Genomic DNA, 20,126 nt, shown 5'->3' with positions numbered 1-20,126 from the left:
TAAATACGTTAAAACAATGCATGTTTTTACACCAGTTTAATCAGCGCCAGTGTGACTTTGTGCTGACGGTGCTAATAATAGAGAGGCAGGAAACAATAGCGCTGCACTTTGTCAGTCATTCAACAGTCTGTGGTAATGACGCGTGACAGAAATCACATGGTTGGTGTGTGATCTCAGTCTCAGCTGTAACAGCAAAGCTTCTCCATGGCAGGTCCATCTGTTGAAATATGCAAAGTGCAAGATGGTCGTTCCTGCTGAGAACTCAATATTAAAGTGAACTTACATAAAGAGGTGCAGGGAGGAAGTATTTTGGGTTAGCATCAGGTTAATTAAAACCACGTTATGATTTCTGAAATAAAAAGCTAACATTAGGCTATAAAGGAACTACAGCACGGTCACATGACTTCATGTAACCACCGCTAAGCTAAAGGTGGCTAATGTTGGGCTATAAAGGAACTACAGCACGGTCACATGACTTCACGTCACCACCGCTAAGCTAAAGGTGGCTAATGTTGGGCTATAAAGGAACTACAGCACGGTCACATGACTTCATGTAACCACCGCTAAGCTAAAGGAGGCTAATGTTGGGCTATAAAGGAACTACAGCACGGTCACATGACTTCATGTAACCACCGCTAAGCTAAAGGTGGCTAATGTTGGGCTATAAAGGAACTACAGCACGGTCACATGACTTCACGTCACCACCGCTAAGCTAAAGGTGGCTAATGTTGGGCTATAAAGGAACTACAGCACGGTCACATGACTTCACGTCACCACCGCTAAGCTAAAGGAGGCTAATGTTGGGCTATAAAGGAACTACAGCATGGTCACATGACTTCACATCACCACCGCTAAGCTAAAGGCGGCTAATGTTGGGCTATAAAGGAACTACAGCACGGTCACATGACTTCACGTCACCACCGCTAAGCTAAAGGCGGCTAATGTTGGGCTATAAAGGAACTACAGCACGGTCACATGACTTCACGTCACCACCGCTAAGCTAAAGGTGGCTAATGTTGGGCTATAAAGGAACTACAGCACGGTCACATGACTTCACGTCACCACCGCTAAGCTAAAGGTGGCTAATGTTGGGCTATAAAGGAACTACAGCACGGTCACATGACTTCACGCCACCACTGTTAAGCTAAAGGTGGCTAAAGGTAGCGTGATGACTTTTTAATTTAGACATTTTTTGCAACTGCCATTTTTAAATCCACCAGTGAGGTATTTATTGATGTATTTTATGTGACAGAATAGAAAACTCTTCAGCTTGAGTAACCAAGGACCTTATTTCAGGATAACAACCAAAAAAACATTCAGAAAACCATTGACCTGCAGACAAGGGGACAGGAAGTGATGAAATGCTGAGTCTTTTCCGGCTTTTCGGTCTCATTCCTGCACAGCTGTATCAACTAGGACGCAGTTTTCCACAGAGCATATACTTACTGGATAGCACACAAACATCGACTCATTAAAACCCCAACAGTGTCTTTTAACAACTCTTTAAATAAACCCTCCGCCGTGAAATCACCTGCCACGACCCGCGGCTGCTGGAATGTGTGAAACTGTAACAGGATGCGCTGCCTCCCCATAATTAATGCATGAAGTTTCCTCATCTCCTCACTCTGGCTCAGAGAGTGTGTCTCTTTGTGCTCAGGTCGACATGGCACATGGTTATGGTAACATGAGAAGATCCACAATACATCAGAGGGACTTTCCCTCTACGTCATGGCCCGCCCCTTTTGGGGGGAAATGTCTGCTGTCCTTTGACTGGCGGTAAATACAGATTCTGAGGTCAATCAGGTAAAAAAAGTTGGAATACTGGAGCCCAAATATGACGGTCAGACGGGCAAATAATTCATTTCATTTCATTTCAAACCTTTATTTAGACAGATTGGTCCCTTGAGATCATCGATCTCATTTACAAGGGAGACCTGCATCATTTAGTTCCACATGAAACATAAAAACAACAAACAAACAAACAACAGAGGATATCATATTTACATATTCAACATTTACAAATACCCAGAGTGTCAGAAAGCATTTCATTTAGACGTGCCTTAAAAACATTCAGAGAAATAAAAATGCTCAATTTCAATTTTACCTGTAGACTGTTCCAAGCAAGTGGAGCTGCGCACATAGAAGCTGTCTTACCTAAGACAGTCCTTACTCTTGGCACATCTAACAAGACCATATCCTGCAATCGCAAACAATAGCTGCTTGCAACTTTCTGCTTTATCAATGAACAGATATAATACGGGAGTTTGCCCAACATAGCTTTATAGATAAAAGTGTACCAGTGACTGAGCCTCCGTACAGTGAGTGATGGGAAACCTGCCTTGGTATACAGGGTACAGTGATGAGTAAGTGCTTTACAGTTTGTGACAAATCTCAGAGCACTGTGATACGCAGCATCTAGTTTGCTCAGGTAGTTGGCAGGTGCATTCATATAGATCAGATCACCATAGCCCAGCACAGGTCAAAAGGTCACAGAGCCTTTTCCTGGCCTCAAGTGAGAAACAGGACTTGTTTCTGAAAAAGAAACCTAGCCTAACCCTCAGTTTTTTAAGCAGGGTATTGACATGAAGTTTAAAAGAGAGACAGTCATCAAGCCAGATACCTAGGTATTTGTAACAGGTAACCACTTCAAGTTTTATTCCTTGCACGATGGGATTGGAGATCAGTCATCTGTGTCGATTTGGTGAATGTAGGTACTGACAGGTGCTAACACGCTACAACGCCCAATTAACATTTCCATCAGGAGAAACACGCTGCAGATATAAAAACACAAATGTTCCAAAACACATCAATCAGAATCAAGTGTATTGCCATATACACATACTAGGAATTTGCTTTGTTATCTGGTGGTGCGAGCATAAACAATCTAAAAAGTAAGTTGCAGTGTAGGTAAAAAAAAGAAATATATAAGGATAATAAAAAATACTTATTTTTAAGAAACTATTTTGCATTGGATGCTAAAGACAAGTTTTTACACAACATTTCAATGTAACTTTACCAATAACCTTAAAAGCTAAAAAACTAAAACACTGAATGAAAAAACATCTTCAGAAAGCTGAGCGCACAAAAAACAACAAATCCTTTGCTTGGGTAAGAATTGAAAAGATTTTATGTCACTAACAAGAAGCATTTAGCACCGTGAAGTGATTACAGCCAACCTTTAAACTGTCCTCTTGCCTTAAATCAAATATTTGCTCATGGAAGCGTGCTGGCTGGGAGATCCTGATATTTGTCGATCGGTCTCTATTAAGCTGATAGCAATGTTTGAATTCACAGTTTGTTTGAGTAATATGCCCCTCGTAGGTTATTTTAGATCAAGCCATACATCTGACTAGCACATGGTGATAACTCGAATAACAACACCTCCAAGTTACCTTTTTTTCAAAGTTGTTGAACGAGGTATCTTGTTGGAAGTTGTGGATTCACTGATATTTTACGTTAAGATTTTGGATTAAGGACAGTGCAGCCTTTATAACAACCCGGCTACACAGATGAACAGAATGGTTCATATTCAGCTTTTTATATAAAAACCTCTGTTTTGTTTTGCGTGCCGTATGAAGGGTCACAGCACTATGTGGACTTTGGTCCTTTGTCCACATAGTGTCCTTAGTCTGGCAGAAAGGCGCTGGGCAAAGTCTCCTCGCAGCGTTTCATAAGAAGAACTCCCTGTGCTTTTTACTACACTAATAATATGTAGGTTTTATTTGTAGAGTGCTTTTTAGGGTACTCAAAGACACTCAGTTTACCCGCTCAAACTCTTTAAACCAACATTAAAATAACACTCGCAAAATAAATAAAGCAAAACATTAATAACAAACTAAAAGCAGGTCTGGAGAGGTGAGTATTGAAGAGTTGTGATTTAAATAAAGGCGGATGTGTTAGCCAGTGATTTCCAAGTCAGGCGTACTGTTGGTCCAAAAACATATGATTTAGTTGCTGCAAATAAAATCCATCAGTGCCGTGGTCCCAAGCTAGCTTAAACCTCATCTCGTGAAACACCCGTCACTTAGAAACAAGAATAACAGACTATTTTGTTCGCCGGTGTAAACAAACTGAGAAACAGGTAACTGTTATGAGGAACCCTAACCACTAAGAGAGAGCTATCAAAGCTACTAAGGAGCTAGAGTCCCAGACAAATTGAGACACTTATTCGATTATCATTATACTGTATATATGGTAAATAGTAAATGGGCTGTACTTATATAGCACTTTATCCAGTCTTTACGACCCTTCAAAGCGCTTTACAGACTACATGTCATTCACCCATTCATACAGAGCAGTGTACCTTACTCTAGGACCTAACATTCACACACATTCACACACCGTTGGCCATCGGGAGCAACTCAGGGTTAAGTATCTTGCCCAAGGATACATCGACATGTTGACTGCATGGGCTGGGATCGAACCCACGACCTTCTGGTTGAAAGAAGACCGCACTCCCTGCAGCCACAGTACATATATATATATATAAACGCTGTTGTTAGTCTGGCGCGGGATTTTTGTTTCTGTAAAACATGTACCGTGAACCGTACAGGGAGCAGTGATCGGTTCGTGATCGGGGGAGACAAGCTATGCTTTTGAGGGGAAGAACGAGGCATGGATATCTAGACACCGTAGCTTCTCTCCCCTTGGAGCTCACTATCTGTCTGTGCTGCTCAACATTAGTTTGACCCTGTTTTCACTACTACAGCCAACCAGAAGATGTTTCTCTCACACTCTGTCTGAATGAGCTTCAACGCTCACAGCCGACTGACAGCCGTAGAGCGAGGAGATAAAGGTCCAACACGAATTGATGTTTTACATATTAAAGTACAGGAAGCTCATATTAAAGTACAGGAAGCTCATATTAAAGTACAGGAAGCTCATATTAAAGTATGTGAAGCTCATATTAAAGTACAGGAAGCTCATATTAAAGTACAGGAAACTCATATTAAAGTATGTCAAGCTCATATTAAAGTACAGGAAGCGCATATTAAAGTACAGGAAGCGCATATTAAAGTATGTGAAACTCATATTAAAGTATGTCAAGCTCATATTAAAGTACAGGAAGCGCATATTAAAGTACAGGAAGCGCATATTAAAGTATGTGAAGCTCATATTAAAGTACAGGAAGCTCATATTAAAGTACACGAAGCTCATATTAAACTACAGGAAGCTCATATTAAAGTACACGAAGCTCATATTAAAGTACAGGAAGCTCATATTAAAGTATGTGAAGCTCATATTAAAGTACAAGAAGCTCATATTAAAGTACAGGAAGCTCATATTAAAGTATGTGAAGCTGATATTAAAGTATGTGAAGCTCATATTAAAGTACAGGAAGCTCATATTAAAGTATGTGAAGCTCATATTAAAGTATGTGAAGCTCATATTAAAGTATGTGAAGCTCATATTAAAGTATGTGAAGCTCATATTAAAGTACAGGAAGCTCATATTAAAGTACAGGAAGCTCATATTAAACTACAGGAAGCTCATATTAAAGTACAGGAAGTTCATATTAAACTACAGGAAGCTCATATTAAAGTATGTGAAGCTCATATTAAAGTACACAAAGCTCATATTAAAGTATGTGTTGTAGATATTAAAAAACACTCAACCAGCAGCAACATCCTCTCGGCTCGAAAAGCTCTTTGTTATGATAGTTCCCGTCTTCTGTCTTCGATGGAAAAGATGCTCTGTGGACTCAGGCCTGAGCCATGCGTAAACTGGTTCCTCTCTATCTCTCTGTTATCTACAACCACAGGGCCAATGATGCATTACTGAGACCCTCACAATTGAATCCTTCGAGCTTAAAGTTATTCTGGTATTTTCATTTCAGCAGTCCTTCAAATCTATTCCCAGTGTCAGGATGTCAGATATATGAGTTTTATAATCACTTAAGCTGCTTGGCTGTCCCTCAGAAACACTTTGGAGCGAAGCATTGTCATGGAGTCTTCTCCTTTTTCTTAAGACCCTCTGGATGGACTCTCTAAGATATGTTCTCACTTGTCCCATTTAAGAAACTCCCTCTGGGATGGATTAGTGCTGAGTCAGAGACAGAGATTAGAGCTACAGTAGAGATTGCTCAGATTTCAAATCACATATTACGTTTCTGATGTTCTATGCATCTTCTGTACGGACTCTATGAAGTCCTTGCTAACCCTTTTGGTCAGAGAAAAACAAATCTTTAATTGATTACCTTACAATTGTAAGAACTAGTGGAATGAAATAAAGTATATTTTCTTAAAGGTGGGGTAGGTAATTTTGGACAAACCAGTTCGAGTGCGCTAGAATTTGAAAATACACAACCGGAAAAAACCTGCCACTTCCTCACAGAGCCCCTCCTCCAACACACACGAACGCGCACATGACCAATGAGGGCACGAGATAAGTTTGTGCACAGATGGAAGGCTGACAGGCAGGTAGGTCATCCAGTTACTTTAGCCGGCTCAGATGATTGGTCGTGCTTTTTACAGCGCCACGGCTTCCACTGATGATATTTTTTTATGTATTTGTTATCAAAGCATTTCAAATATTCATTGCTATCGGGATGTTAAGAGCATTCCATGGAATATAACAACAAGTGTATCTCGAGCCGGTTTCTCAAACTTACCTACCCCACCTTTAAAAAAAGACATACTTGTACTTCTCCAGTATTTCCCTCTCCTGTGGTGTGTTCTGTAGGTTTTAGTGTATGTAAATTAGGGCTGCACGATATATCGTGTCGTGACGATAATCGCGTTATGCACATGCGCGATATTGACATCGCAGGACGTTTTTATTTTATTTAAATGTCCTTTTATTTTAGGACGTGCGATATTAAGTAGGCAAATTAACTCAAAAACGTCATGTTATAATTATTTTGCTGCTTGCTACAAAAGGAAAACTCGTGCAGCTCTCATGTCAGGGGTACTTGAGTGAGTGACAGCAAACCACCATCACAATCATTCTTGATCAGATCACAGCAGGCTAACCGAGCTAGCTCAGCTTGTTGCTCTGATAACTTAAGATCCAGAAGTCCGTGACTAAAATCCTTCATCCGGTTAAATATTGTTGAATAAATACCAATTGTATAGCATTAAAGTTCAAGAAAGGATGGTTTGTGGACAAAGAAAACTGTCTTTTCTTCAATTCCTGTATTTTTTCATATCGTAATATATACAGTATATCGCAGGGGAAAAAAATATCGCAATGTCAGTTTTTTCCAATATCGTGCAGCCCTAATGTAAATGGTCTGCAAAGGCTAAAGTCCCTGTGTCCCCTCATCCAATTCCCTAACAAACAACATTTAGCATTGAACAGATCTGTCATTTATTGTTGGTGATAAACAGAATCATTATATTCTATAGCAGTTATACTGTAAAAAAAAATAGCCTTTGTTATTTTTACTTGTCTTCCTTTAATTAAATCTGCCTTGAGATAATTCTGTATTTCAACTCAATGCAGGACTTTTACTTGTAATGGAGTATTTTCAGACCATAGTATTTCTATTTTTAATTCTTCCACCATTGATAGTAATAACTGGTTATAGTAATCCTGTGTAATCACATATTTCTGTCTGTGATTTGTCCTCTCTGTCCACATAACAGCCCCCCCACTGTTTGTTTCTCACCTCTTAGAGGCCAAGCTGAGAAACCATATGTGCGGAACAACAGGAGAGAAGGCAGATGGTAGTTACTGTTTACTGTTGAGTCCAGGTCTTATGATCCTCTTCCCCCACAAGACCTCTGTGATGGTTTGCCCCAATTTAGTTTCTATTTTTATTCTGTTTGCCTGACAGTTGCACCTGTAAAGCTGACAGGTTTCCTCATGGCCCAAATCCAGCAAAACTAAAAGGGCCCTATCTAACTCAAATTCAGGTGTATATCAGTGTGTAGTGTCTCTACTTTAAAGAGTCCTCTCCTGCTGATGTTCAGGTGTATATCAGTGTGTAGTGTCTCTACTTTAAAGAGTCCTCTCCTGCTGATGTTCAGGTGTATATCAGTATGTAGTGTCTCTACTTTAAAGAGTCCTCTCCTGCTGATGTTCAGGTGTATATCAGTGTGTAGTGTCTCTACTTTAAAGAGTCCTCTCCTGCTGATGTTCAGGTGTATATCAGTATGTGTCTCTACTTTAAAGAGTCCTCTCCTGCTGATGTTCAGGTGTATATCAGTATGTAGTGTCTCTACTTTAAAGTGTCCTCTCCTGCTGATGTTCAGGTGTATATCAGTATGTAGTGTCTCTACTTTAAAGAGTCCTCTCCTGCTGATGTTCAGGTGTATATCAGTATGTAGTGTCTCTACTTTAAAGAGTCCTCTCCTGCAGATGTTCAGGTCTATATCAGTATGTAGTGTCTCTACTTTAAAGAGTCCTCTCCTGCTGATGTTCAGGTGTATATCAGTATGTAGTGTCTCTACTTTAAAGAGTCCTCTCCTGCTGATGTTCAGGTGTATATCAGCATGTAGTGTCTCTACTTTAAAGAGTCCTCTCCTGCTGATGTTCAGGTGTATATCAGTATGTAGTGTCTCTACTTTAAAGAGTCCTCTCCTGCTGATGTTCAGGTGTATATCAGTATGTAGTATCTCTACTTTAAAGAGTCCTCTCCTGCTGATGTTCAAGTGTATATCAGTATGTAGTGTCTCTACTTTAAAGAGTCCTCTCCTGCTGATGTTCAAGTGTATATCAGTATGTAGTGTCTCTACTTTAAAGAGTCCTGGAAGTAAACAAAGGAGTCCAATAAATTGGTGGAGGAATGATTCCTAAAAGCTGCAAAGACTCAAAGTCAATCTTATTTTAAATGTGCAGAATAGGGCCTCTTTAAGTACATTAAATTGCCAGTGGAAGAACAAATCACAGCTTGGTCACTTAATGACTTTCAGACGCATTATTGTTTGTGTATTGAGTCTCGACTGTATGGTTGGTGATGTTTTATTTACTGGTGCCAAAGGGACATTTTCCATTTTATGTAAATATAATGGACTATAAAGTAATCTGAATCTGAAACGGCTCCTTGGCTCCTCAGTTAAGGTCGAACGCTCCCTAAGGCCCTCACCATCGTGTGGATTCTCTGTAACCTATAAAGCGCTCGGCCACATTTACATATCTGTTGTGAACAGTGTGATTTATCGAGCGTCTGCTATGTCTGATGGTGATTGTGGAATCAGTTCGTAGGGCAGAAAGGTGTTGATAGAGCTGCTTGAGTATCGGCACTGTGTGTGAGGTGGATGAGAAGCTGCATGTGTGTGAGTGTGTGAGTGTGCTTCCTGGTCTCTGTGGTATGCTGTCATGGTGCCTGACTGTCTGCTCCTGTGTTTGGTCATCATCAGTACCTTCCTATCACCTGCTTTTAACCTGTAGGCTTCAACCGGGACCAGACGGACCCCGACCTCCATCATGGGCACAACCTGGACCAGGAGCAACTTTACAAAGCACACAACAAACAACCTCACAGCCTCTAAACAACATCAACATCAAGGGATAGCTGTCGGTGCCTTACTCCTCTGCTAAAACAACACCATTTGCTCTCGGAGGAGACTGACGCTCTGAACTCAGAGTGGGCCACATGTTGATGTAGAAGAGACATGAATAAGTGGATTCTGCACAATCGGTGAGCTTTTAATCGAGCACCTGGAGATTGGAGGGCAGTCTGTATTCTGTGAGTGTGTTTGGAATCAGACACGGTGTCAGATGGAACAACAATGATTGAGTAATCAACATTACTCTTTCAGCGTTAGCGCTCTTTAGCGTTCGAGCGTTGGCAGCTTTTGACAGAGAGTGTAACTCGACCCTCCGGTCTCAGAGGAGTTGTGTTTCACTCGCTGACAGACCTTATGCATGTTTCATCTGCTTCCCTCAGAACAGAAGACCCCTTTGTTATCTAATCCAGCCTTCTGCTCTGCAGCCGGAGAGACGGAGCGCCACAGCCCGTCAGACGTCCTGAGACAGATCAACACTCAGGAGCAGCACAGGGTTCCAGGACCAGGCGGTCCTTCAATCCACAGGTCAGCACCTGGAGAGGGCTTTAAAGGGATCTGAGGAGCCACCAACATCGTGAAGGAGCTGAACTGGGCCTCAACTGTTCTGCTTGTTGCTGCACTGTAGCTCTAAGGAGCTCTCATGAGCTCTAAGGGGCTCTAAGGAGCTCTAAGGAGCTCTAAGGGGCTCTAAGGGGCTCTAATGGGCTCTAAGGGGCTTTAGAAGAAGAAGATGGACCTTTAGAAATTCCGTCTTTCACTCTGTTTTTTTCATACACACACATGCAGTTGGAAATTCACATACAATACACACAGTTACAGTATACACAGGCACATGCATCGAGAGGAGAAGCAGGCAGTTTAGCCTGCACCAGTGAGCAGTTGGGGGTTCGGTGCCTTGCTCAAGAGCACCTTGGCAGCGGCCCACGAGGTGATCTGGCTCCTCTCCAGTACCAGTCCACACTCCGTACTTCTTGTTCTGATCTGGACGTGAACCGGCAACCCTTCATTCCGAAGTCAGAGTCCCTACAGACTGCCGCCTTTTCTTAGGTGTTGCTACAAGGACCTTTTCTTAGTTGTTGCTACAAGGACCTTTTCTTAGGTGTTGCTACAAGGACCTTTTCTTAGGTGTTGCTACAACGACCTTTTCTTAGTTGTTGCTACAAGGACCTTTTCTTAGGTGTTGCTACAAGGACCTTTTCTTAGGTGTTGCTACAAGGACCTTTTCTTAGTTGTTGCTACAAGGACCTTTTCTTAGGTGTTGCTACAAGGACCTTTTCTTAGGTGTTGCTACAAGGACCTTTTCTTAGGCGTTGCTACAAGGACCTTTTCTTAGGTGTTGCTACAAGGACCTTTTCTTAGGTGTTGCTATAAGGACCTTTTCTTAGGTGTTGCTACAAGGACCTTTTATTAGGTGTTGCTACAAGGACCTTTTATTAGGTGTTGCTATAAGGACCTTTTCTTAGGTGTTGCTACAAGGACCTTTTCTTAGGTGTTGCTATAAGGACCTTTTCTTAGTTGTTGCTACAAGGACCTTTTCTTAGGTGTTGCTACAAGGACCTTTTCTTAGTTGTTGCTACAAGGACCTTTTCTTAGGTGTTGCTACAAGGACCTTTTCTTAGGTGTTGCTACAAGGACCTTTTATTAGATGTTGCTACAAGGACCTTTTCTTAGGTGTTGCTACAAGGCTAGTTAGGACGTCCTGAAACAGATCAACACACAAGATATCTGCTATCAGTCCTTCAACCCATTGGCTAACTCCTGGAGAGGGCTCTAAAAATAATGAAGCCGAACTGAAACATCGTTCTGCTCCTGCTGCTTTAAGGAGCTTTCAAACGGGTGTCAGGTGTTGGTCCGAGGCGAGTTGGGACCATGAGTGAGAGCCTGAGACTGCCTTCGCTCCAGGTGAGCGTCCCGATCGACGAGCCATTGTACTCGGATAACGGACGCAACGCCGTTTCGGACGGCTCGATGCGCTCCAGCTCTTCCACGCCGACGCTCCGACGCAAACGCTTCAAGATGCGCCGCATGAGGAACGTTCCCAGCGTTCCCAGCGTTCCCAGCGAGCGGGAGCCGGAGAAAAGCCGACGTCCGGCCGCCAATCTTCCCCACTCCGGATCCAAGGAGTACCTGCAGCTGCCGTCCATCGAGATCACGCCGTCCAGCGACGAGGACGCCATCTCTCATTGGTCGAGATGCTCCACGCCGAGCGCATCGCCGCGCCGCAAACGCTTCCTGCTGAGGAAGTGGCTGAGTGGCCGGCAGAAGAAGGAGCAAGGCAGCGAGAGCAGGTTGGTGTTTCTCCACTCATTTCATCCCAACATCGGTAGTGTCATCTCTCCAGGCTGCTCCGAGGGTGCCTGCACTGATGTGTTGTTGCACTAACTTTTTAATAATATTTTAATACTATTTGTTTTATTTATTCTACTATTTCAACAATTAGACAGTTTATACATCCGAAAAGCAACTTCTTAGTAGAAGCGGGGGGGGGGGGGGGGGCAGAGAGCATTGGTGTTTTACTGCACATATTTTATTCCATTCTATTTCAATGTAAATACTGCTTTATTTTATTTGACTATATTTTCTCTTATTTTTAATGTTATTACATTTTAAATGTTTGTTTTACTTGTACGTATGCAAATTACTCGTATGTGTCACTGGTGATAAACCTGATTGTCATCAGGACTCATTTCATCTCCAAATCTTTCGTGATACCTCCAGGCTGCTGTCATAGCACTGACTGAACCAGAGACGTGTTTTGGAATATGGTCTTAGTTTACATTAACACCGCTAACACTCAGGTTGCTGCTAAACTCGAAGCATTTAATTTTTTTTACAATGATATCTGGAAGACACTTGAGAACATTTCAGCAGTTACAATGAAATAGACTTGCGGTTACAGGGCGTCGTAAACATTTGCAATAAGGGAACTGTTTTCATGTGTTGTGTCTTGATATGTGTCTGTTGATGTTACACTTGGAGCGGCTGCGATGCAAGGAGCATTTCAGACCTGATCTGACCGTTAAAGGATTATCGTATCGTAGAAAGCATTGAAACCCTCCCCTTGCCATTGTCCTCTTTTTTGTACGTGCGCTACTCGACTCATTTCATCCCCAAGTCTTTAGGGTTATCTCCATGCTGATCCAATGTGTTGTTGCACTAACTGAACCAGAGTTAAGTAGTATTAGAAGATTGAAGGCTTCTGTGGAGCTTCAGGTGTCTGTTCTCCTCTCAGTGTGAGACGCTTGAAGACAAGGCAGAGTTAGATCCTTGATATGCACTTCTAAAGATCCTGGCGTTCAATCTGAAATACTTAATGGAGAAACAAATAGATAAAAAGATAAGAAGAACTTTATTGATCACAATTTGGGAAATTGTTGCATTGCAGCAGCATCAAAAGACTTGGCATTGTACATTAGAGACATTTCAGGAGATTTTAAACACCCTCTACACTCTAATGGCGCTTTTCCACTGCAGGGCCTAGCACGCCTTAGTACGGTATAGATAGGCCTTATTAGGCCAGGCTCACTTTAAGCTGCGTTTCCATTACAGTTTAGTAGCTGGGGCAGTAACTACAGTAACGCAGTGTAGGCGGAGCCGTGACGTCATCTTCAATGCAAACCATAAAACCAATCAGCCGTTAGCTGTTAGCACTCAGAGCTCACAGTTCCTCATATCTGTTCAGAAACTAGACAAAAGTTAAACAAGTCCAAACCACATACTGTCTGTGTCATGGAGAATACAGTCGCTGGTTTATTTATGTCTGTAGGCAGTTGTTATGAGTGTGGACGGTCGGAGCATATATAACGTTGGCTTAGCTGATCTCCATTCAGAAAACACGCATTTTAAAAGGCTTTTCGCCTGCCGTCTGTCTGCAGACCGGTATCAGTATGTTGTTACTTCGGCATCATTTTGAAACGTGTATTACAATTAAATCACTGTAAAATAGGTTCATCTTGTTGTAGTTGTAGCCCCCTTGCCAGCGATTCTCTCTGACCATTCAGCAGTCGAGAGAGTTTACGTCAATAGTTTAGCATATTCAGCCCGGTTGTTGGCCCGGTAAGAACCTCGATTTTGGAGAGCCAGAAAAAAGGTGAAAAAGTAGCCCTGAGCCGGAACTGCCCCTAGTGGAAAAGCAACAGAAAGCTTAAGCCGCGCTGCAGTGGAAAAGCAACAGAAAGCTTAAACCGCGCTGCAGTGGAAAAGCAACAGAAAGCTTAAACCGTGCTGCAGTGGAAAAGCAACAGAAAGCTTAAACCGTGCTGCAGTGGAAAAGCAACAGAAAGCTTAAACCACGCCTCGGTGATGTCATCACTCTGAACATTCCGCCCCATTGTAAAATCTGCAACACTCCGAAAACATCACAAAACTTAAACTGTGATTTCAGGAAAACCGTTCCATCCGCCCAAAAAAACTTTTCGTCTAATACAGCTGAGAGTGTGGAGAGCTGTTTAAACTTTAAATCTTCCATATACATTAAAGTATTGCGAATCAGTTGGACCGCAAAGTTGGATGTTTTTTTGCAATTTGCGTTCAAACAGCTTGGTAAATATCTTAGAAAAGTCATTGTCATCATATTCTCTTTAGTACCGGTTATGCCTTAAGGCAGGGGTCTGCAACCTTTTTGACCAAAAGAGCCATTTTGCTCCTTTTTCCCCAACATTTTTTTGTCTGGAGCCGCAAAACATATTTCATAGCTTGATAGCTAATAAAGTTGTATTTATTGTTATATCAGAAAAAAACTACAGTTTTTTTGCATTTATTAGGCTATTTATTACATTATATAAAACTGTTAACCTCTAATAAGAAACAAAGAACCCCTATAAGGAGAATTAAAAATAATACACAGGCCTACTTTAAAATAAATTAAACACAGCACTTGGGGAGTCCTCTGAACATTTGAAGGAAAAAAATATATTATTAAAATGGGCCCACCTTGAAATAAATAAAACATATAGCTGCACCCTAAAAAGAGTTAAAGGTAGGGTAGGTAAGAATGGAGAAACCAGCTCGAGTGCGATAGAATTTGAAAATACACAACCGGGAAAAATCTGCCTCTTCCTTCAGACTTTCTTACAGAGTCCCTCCTCCAACACACACGAACGCGCATCATCAATGAGGCCACGAGATAAGTTTGTGCACAGATGGAAGGCTGACAGGCAGGTAGGCCATCCAGTTACTTTAGCCGGGCCGGCTAAAATGATTGTTCGTGCTTTTTAAAGTACTACGGCTTCCAGAGATTAATTGTTGTATGTATTTATTGTCAAAGCATTTCATATATTCATTGCTATCAGGACGTTAAGAGCATTCCATGGAATAGAACAAAAAGTTTTTTCTGAAATAAATGACATACCCCATTGAATTATGACTGAAGATCGTCAGCTGTCTTCCTCTCCCGTGTTGTTCCTCAATACGTAAAGGCTGCAGCACCTTTGACAACTTCTCTCTAGATATCAAACATACCGGTAAACCAGCATCGTTTGCTGTGAAAGCATATAACTCTGTCCACACAGAATTAAATCCTGTGTTCGCTCATCGAGCCGGGGGTCCCCGCGCGAGCGCCTCCAAGAAAAGGCGCTCGCGCGGGACCGTAGCAGGATGTGACGCATATTTTAGTTGACCTAATTAAAACTGTTTTGTTTTTTATTTATGTGTCACGTTATCACCTCAAAATACAAGATACGAAACATTTTCAACCGTGCAACAAAATATAAATAGTCCTACAAATACTTTTATTTTATTTCCTTCTTATTTTTTTCTAAGCTCAAGGGAGCCAGAGCAGAGGGCTTAAAGGGCCGCATGCGGCCCGTGGGCCGCGGGTTGCCAACCCCTGATTTAAGGCCTTTCAGGGTCATAAATATTAGATGACTGGATGCTTTTATTAAATCCAGGCGGTTTGTTTTTTTAGTCTGCAGCTGGACTTCATTTCTTCTTCCCTCCGTCATTCTGTTTCATACCTTTTCAGCTTATTGTGCAATTACTTTTATAGCAACAGTGTGACGCTCGTACCCAAATAACCCTGCTCGCTGTGCACTAATGCAGCTGCTCATCAGTGTGAACACCAGGAGCTGAACCTCATTTAAAGCGTCATCAGAGAGCTCTTTCTGCACGGAAACAGGGGCGGGAAGTAACTAAGTACATTTACTGTACATTTAAGTACTGTGCTTAAGTACGACGTTTTCCTTAAGTCCTTGTACTTTACTTAAGTATTCCCACGTAATGCATCTCTAAAAGTTAGACTAGTGGATTAACTGATAAAGGTACAGCAAAGTAAAAAGTCCTCAACGTCAATAATGTTGTGTATATTGTGTGTGTGTGTGGGTTTGATTCAGTGTGTGTGTGTGTGGGTTTGATTCAGTGGGTGTGTTTGGATTAGATTCAGTGTGTGTGTGGGTGGGGGGGGGAGTTGGGTTAGATTGAGTGAGTGTATATTTGGTTTGGGTTAGGTGTGTGTGTGTGTGTGTGTGTGTGTGTGTGTGTGTGTGTGTGTGTGTGTGTGTGTGTGTGTGTGTGTGTGTGTGTGTGTGTGTGTGTGTGTGTGTTTGTGTGTTTGTGTGGCTTCACTGCTTCCAGGCGTCTAAATATTTCAGACGATCAACCTCTCAGATGAGTTGCTTTCTGGCTTTTGAAGAAGTGGTCAAGGCTTTAATTAGTGATTCGTGCAGCAGCTAGTGTCGTTATGACGATGGACATCTGAGGTCACAGGCTCCTCCAACAGAGCCACACAATGAAACAGACAAAATAGTGCAAGTAAATTCAAATAGTGAATCACGAGAGAGATCTTCTCCCTGCTCTCCAGACGCAGGGAGCTGACGGAAAGGCTCTTAAATGACGTGTCTGTTTATCAGCAGTTTGACTTGTGTGTGTTCATGAAGCAGCCTCTGCATCACCTTCAGAACAACACAGCATTCAGTGAGATGACCTCTTCACGATGAAGCTGCAAACACATGCTTATAATAGTGTGATTATACACACACACACACACACACACACACACACACACACACACACACACACACACACACACACACACACACACACCTTGTGGTTGAGCTAACACACGCCAACACATGCAAATCTGTTTTCTATTAATACGGTTTGAGTGATGAATAATTCAGAGGGGGTCGGTGTGATTCTAAAGATCATGCTGAGATATTCTGACTTTCTGAATTTAAGTTAAGAAGTATAAAGGAGTACAAAGTATACATATTTGAGTACATGTACTTTCCTAAAACCAGCTGTAGATAATTATACTTTTACTGAAAGACAATCCTTATGTAAACGTGTCAGTACCCACCTTTCTGGAGTCATTTGTTGTCAATGTTCTCTAATTTAAACAAGTAAAGATTTGTTTATTTTACTTTAAAAAAAGATTAAATACAAGGTTAAATAATATGTTTTTGGCCGCTAACTGTTTGTTCAGGTGACATTAGATACCCCAGGATTACATAAATTCATTTTCACAGCACTGTACTCAATATATAAACAACAACAATCACACAGACAACAACAGAGAGAGCCACACGCGGCAGGTAAACTCAGCGAGGCCTGTCAAGCTTTTTCAAATCCATACTTATCTGTACTTCTTCACACATGATGTTCCCTTCCCGCTATGCAGTCTGGATGAAGGAGACCTCTCCCTGCTTTGCGTGGTCTGCAGAATCTGAAAATAGACGATCTTTAGTTTACTAACGAGTGGAGTGTGTTATGTGACGTCAGAAACGTGAGCAGCTCCGACCTGACAGAAACGGTGTGTTCATTATTCTCTTTATAAATGTCCTGTTTACACACGTCTTATTATCTGTAGCCTCATCATGATGTTCACGTGGCACACAGCGCCCTCTAGTGTTAACTCTGGGTAAGTGCATGAACAGGAGAGGACTATTGCTCCACATGTTTAATTCCAATTCTATTTCCACGATTTCAATCATATTCAATGTAAATACTGATATGTTTTACTACATTCTCTGTCTGTGTGTGTGTGTGTGTGTGTGTGTGTGTGTGTGTGTGTGTGTGTGTGTGTGTGTGTGTGTGTTTTTTATAAATATATTTTTCAATATTATTATAGTTTTTTCTTCGAATAGTTTTCTATCTGTGTTTTCAATTTGTATTTTATTTGTATGTATGCACCACAACACCAAGTCAAATTCCTCGTATGCGTGTCAACCTACCTGGTGATACACCTGCTTCAGATACTCATACATTTTCCTAGCAGGAGCCTAAATAAACTCAAATATAAAGTCAGCAAAAAGACGTGCCATGGTTTATTGATTCTCTCTAAATGTGCAGTTGTTCATGTTTCTCGCCTTGTGTTTCCTCTTTGGTAAATATATTATATTTTAATATATATTAATACTTTGTTATCATTGCAAATACTACAACATGCAAAGAGTAGGTGAAGTGCACCTGCAGTATATTCACATGGGTAGTATCCAAGTTGTTGCATATGTAACGCAAGCTACAGACACGTTTGTGTAGATATAAGCTATATTATTTATATATGATGCGACTTCAGGACATAAACCAAGTCACTGAGAGGCTGAGGTGCGATGTGCTGACGTGCTATCAAACACGTTAATTGCTGAGATCCAAATGCTGTGAAAAAATCCTCATCTTTATTAATTCAATTACAAATAACAATTACTTTACCATTAATGCCCAATGTGACATATATGTCCCTTTTCAGATCTCTCACAATAGGGAGGGTTTCATGTCAGAAATGTGGTCTTTGTGGTCTATTAAGTCTAAATGATGTTTTCCCCTTAATTTCCCCAAAAGTAGAAATGGGTCCGGGTTCTTACGGGTTAATCCCACCTATATCCATGTGACCCACACACACCATTGCGATCACACAATAATCAATGATTTTACAAACCATTAGTCACTATTACGAACAATTTAAGGTGCAGAGTTGAGGCAGATATATATAGTTAGACACACAGTCACCAATAGAGCAGAATAAATGCATGTTCAGACGTTTCTGTTTCCGTATATAAAGATGTTGAATCTGTGTTTCCTGCAGCAGCCAGCAGAGCAGCCACGAAGAGGACGCCTCTCGCTTCCTCACCCCTTTAATCCGGGAGGAGAGGTGAGCTGTGTGTGTGTGTGTGTGTGTGTGTGTGTGTGTGTGTGTGTGTGTGTGTGTGTGTGTGTGTGTGTGTGTGTGTGTGTGTGTGTGTGTGTGTGTGTGTGTGTGTGTGTGTGTGTGTGTGTGTGTGTGTGTGTGTGTGTGTGTGTGTGTGTGTGTGTGTGTGTGTGTGTGTGTGTGTGGCCTCTCTATGGGCCTCAATCTTTTTTGTAGGTATAGGATATACGTATATAGGAATTACAAGACAAGTGCATACAAGTACATTGTCAGTAAAGACACACACACACACACACACACACACACACACACACACACACACACACACACACACACACACACACACACACACACACACACACACACACACACACACACACACACACACACACACACACACACACACACACACACACACACGCACGTCCTGAAATATTGGTTAATATGGTTATTCAGTAAACAGAATGCTGGAGATATTCAGCATTCTGTCAAATCATTCTTATTTTGTATGGCTATATAACTCTAAATCAAGAGCACATAAGGTCATCGAAATCAGAATCAGAATTCCTTTATTCGTCACACAGAGATTCACAATGAGTATATTCATGCTCCTAGAATGAATGATCCACTCATTATATGAAGGAATTCCCTAATTTCTGTTCGCGTCAGTTTATTTCGAGCATGCATTCTCCACTAGGGGGCACTTCTTTAATACTGGTGGCACGCACAAAAAGTATGGAGTGGTGTCATGTGAGCGTGTTGTAGTTCCTTTATAGCCCAACATTAGCCACCTTTAGCTTAGCAGTGGTGACGTGAAGTCAAGTGACCGTGCTGTAGTTCCTTTATAGCCCAACATTAGCCTCCTTTAGCTTAGCGGTGGTGATATGAAGTCATGTGACCGTGCTGTAGTTCCTTTATAGCCCAACATTAGCCACCTTTAGCTTAGCAGTGGTGACGTGAAGTCAAGTGACCGTGCTGTAGTTCCTTTATAGCCCAACATTAGCCTCCTTTAGCTTAGCGGTGGTGATATGAAGTCATGTGACCGTGCTGTAGTTCCTTTATAGCCCAACATTAGCCTCCTTTAGCTTAGCGGTGGTGACGTGAAGTCATGTGACCGTGCTGTAGTTCCTTTATAGCCCAACATTAGCCTCCTTTAGCTTAGCGGTGGTGATATGAAGTCATGTGACCGTGCTGTAGTTCCTTTATAGCCCAACATTAGCCTCCTTTAGGTTAGCGGTGGTGATATGAAGTCATGTGACCGTGCTGTAGTTCCTTTATAGCCCAACATTAGCCTCCTTTAGCTTAGCGGTGGTGATATGAAGTCATGTGACCGTGCTGTAGTTCCTTTATAGCCCAACATTAGCCACCTTTAGCTTAGCGGTGCTGACGTGAAGTCATGTGACCGTGCTGTAGTTCCTTTATAGCCCAACATTAGCCTCCTTTAGCTTAGCGGTGGTGACGTGAAGTCATGTGACCGTGCTGTAGTTCCTTTATAGCCCAACATTAGCCTCCTTTACCTTAGCGGTGGTGATATGAAGTCATGTGACCGTGCTGTAGTTCCTTTATAGCCCAACATTAGCCACCTTTAGGTT

The 20,126-nt window shown here is 41.8% G+C and overlaps 1 protein-coding gene across 15 annotated transcripts in view; it reads left to right on the top strand.

The window, feature by feature from the left end:
- The window catches only part of gramd1bb (GRAM domain containing 1Bb), a 186,377-nt gene that overhangs the window by 42,150 nt on the left and 124,101 nt on the right, over positions 1-20,126 (top strand). For 6 of the 15 annotated variants that reach the window (XM_079678489.1, XM_079678504.1, XM_079678501.1 and 3 more), the window contains exons 1-2: positions 10,944-11,740; positions 18,472-18,537. In XM_079678489.1, the coding sequence (XP_079534615.1) occupies positions 11,322-11,740; positions 18,472-18,537 (485 nt within the window). In that variant the 5' untranslated portion in view covers positions 10,944-11,321. Of the gene's footprint in view, positions 1-10,943; positions 11,741-18,471; positions 18,538-20,126 lie in introns of those variants that run through there. The other 9 variants (XM_079678493.1, XM_079678492.1, XM_079678491.1 and 6 more) reach the window with 5 other exon arrangements.

The sequence above is a fragment of the Notothenia rossii genome, assembly GCF_949606895.1.
Source record: "Notothenia rossii genome assembly, chromosome: 4".
Classification (NCBI taxonomy): domain Eukaryota; kingdom Metazoa; phylum Chordata; class Actinopteri; order Perciformes; family Nototheniidae; genus Notothenia; species Notothenia rossii.
The sequence above is the reverse complement of the archived record's forward strand: the minus strand, read 5'-3'. Positions and strand labels throughout refer to the sequence as shown.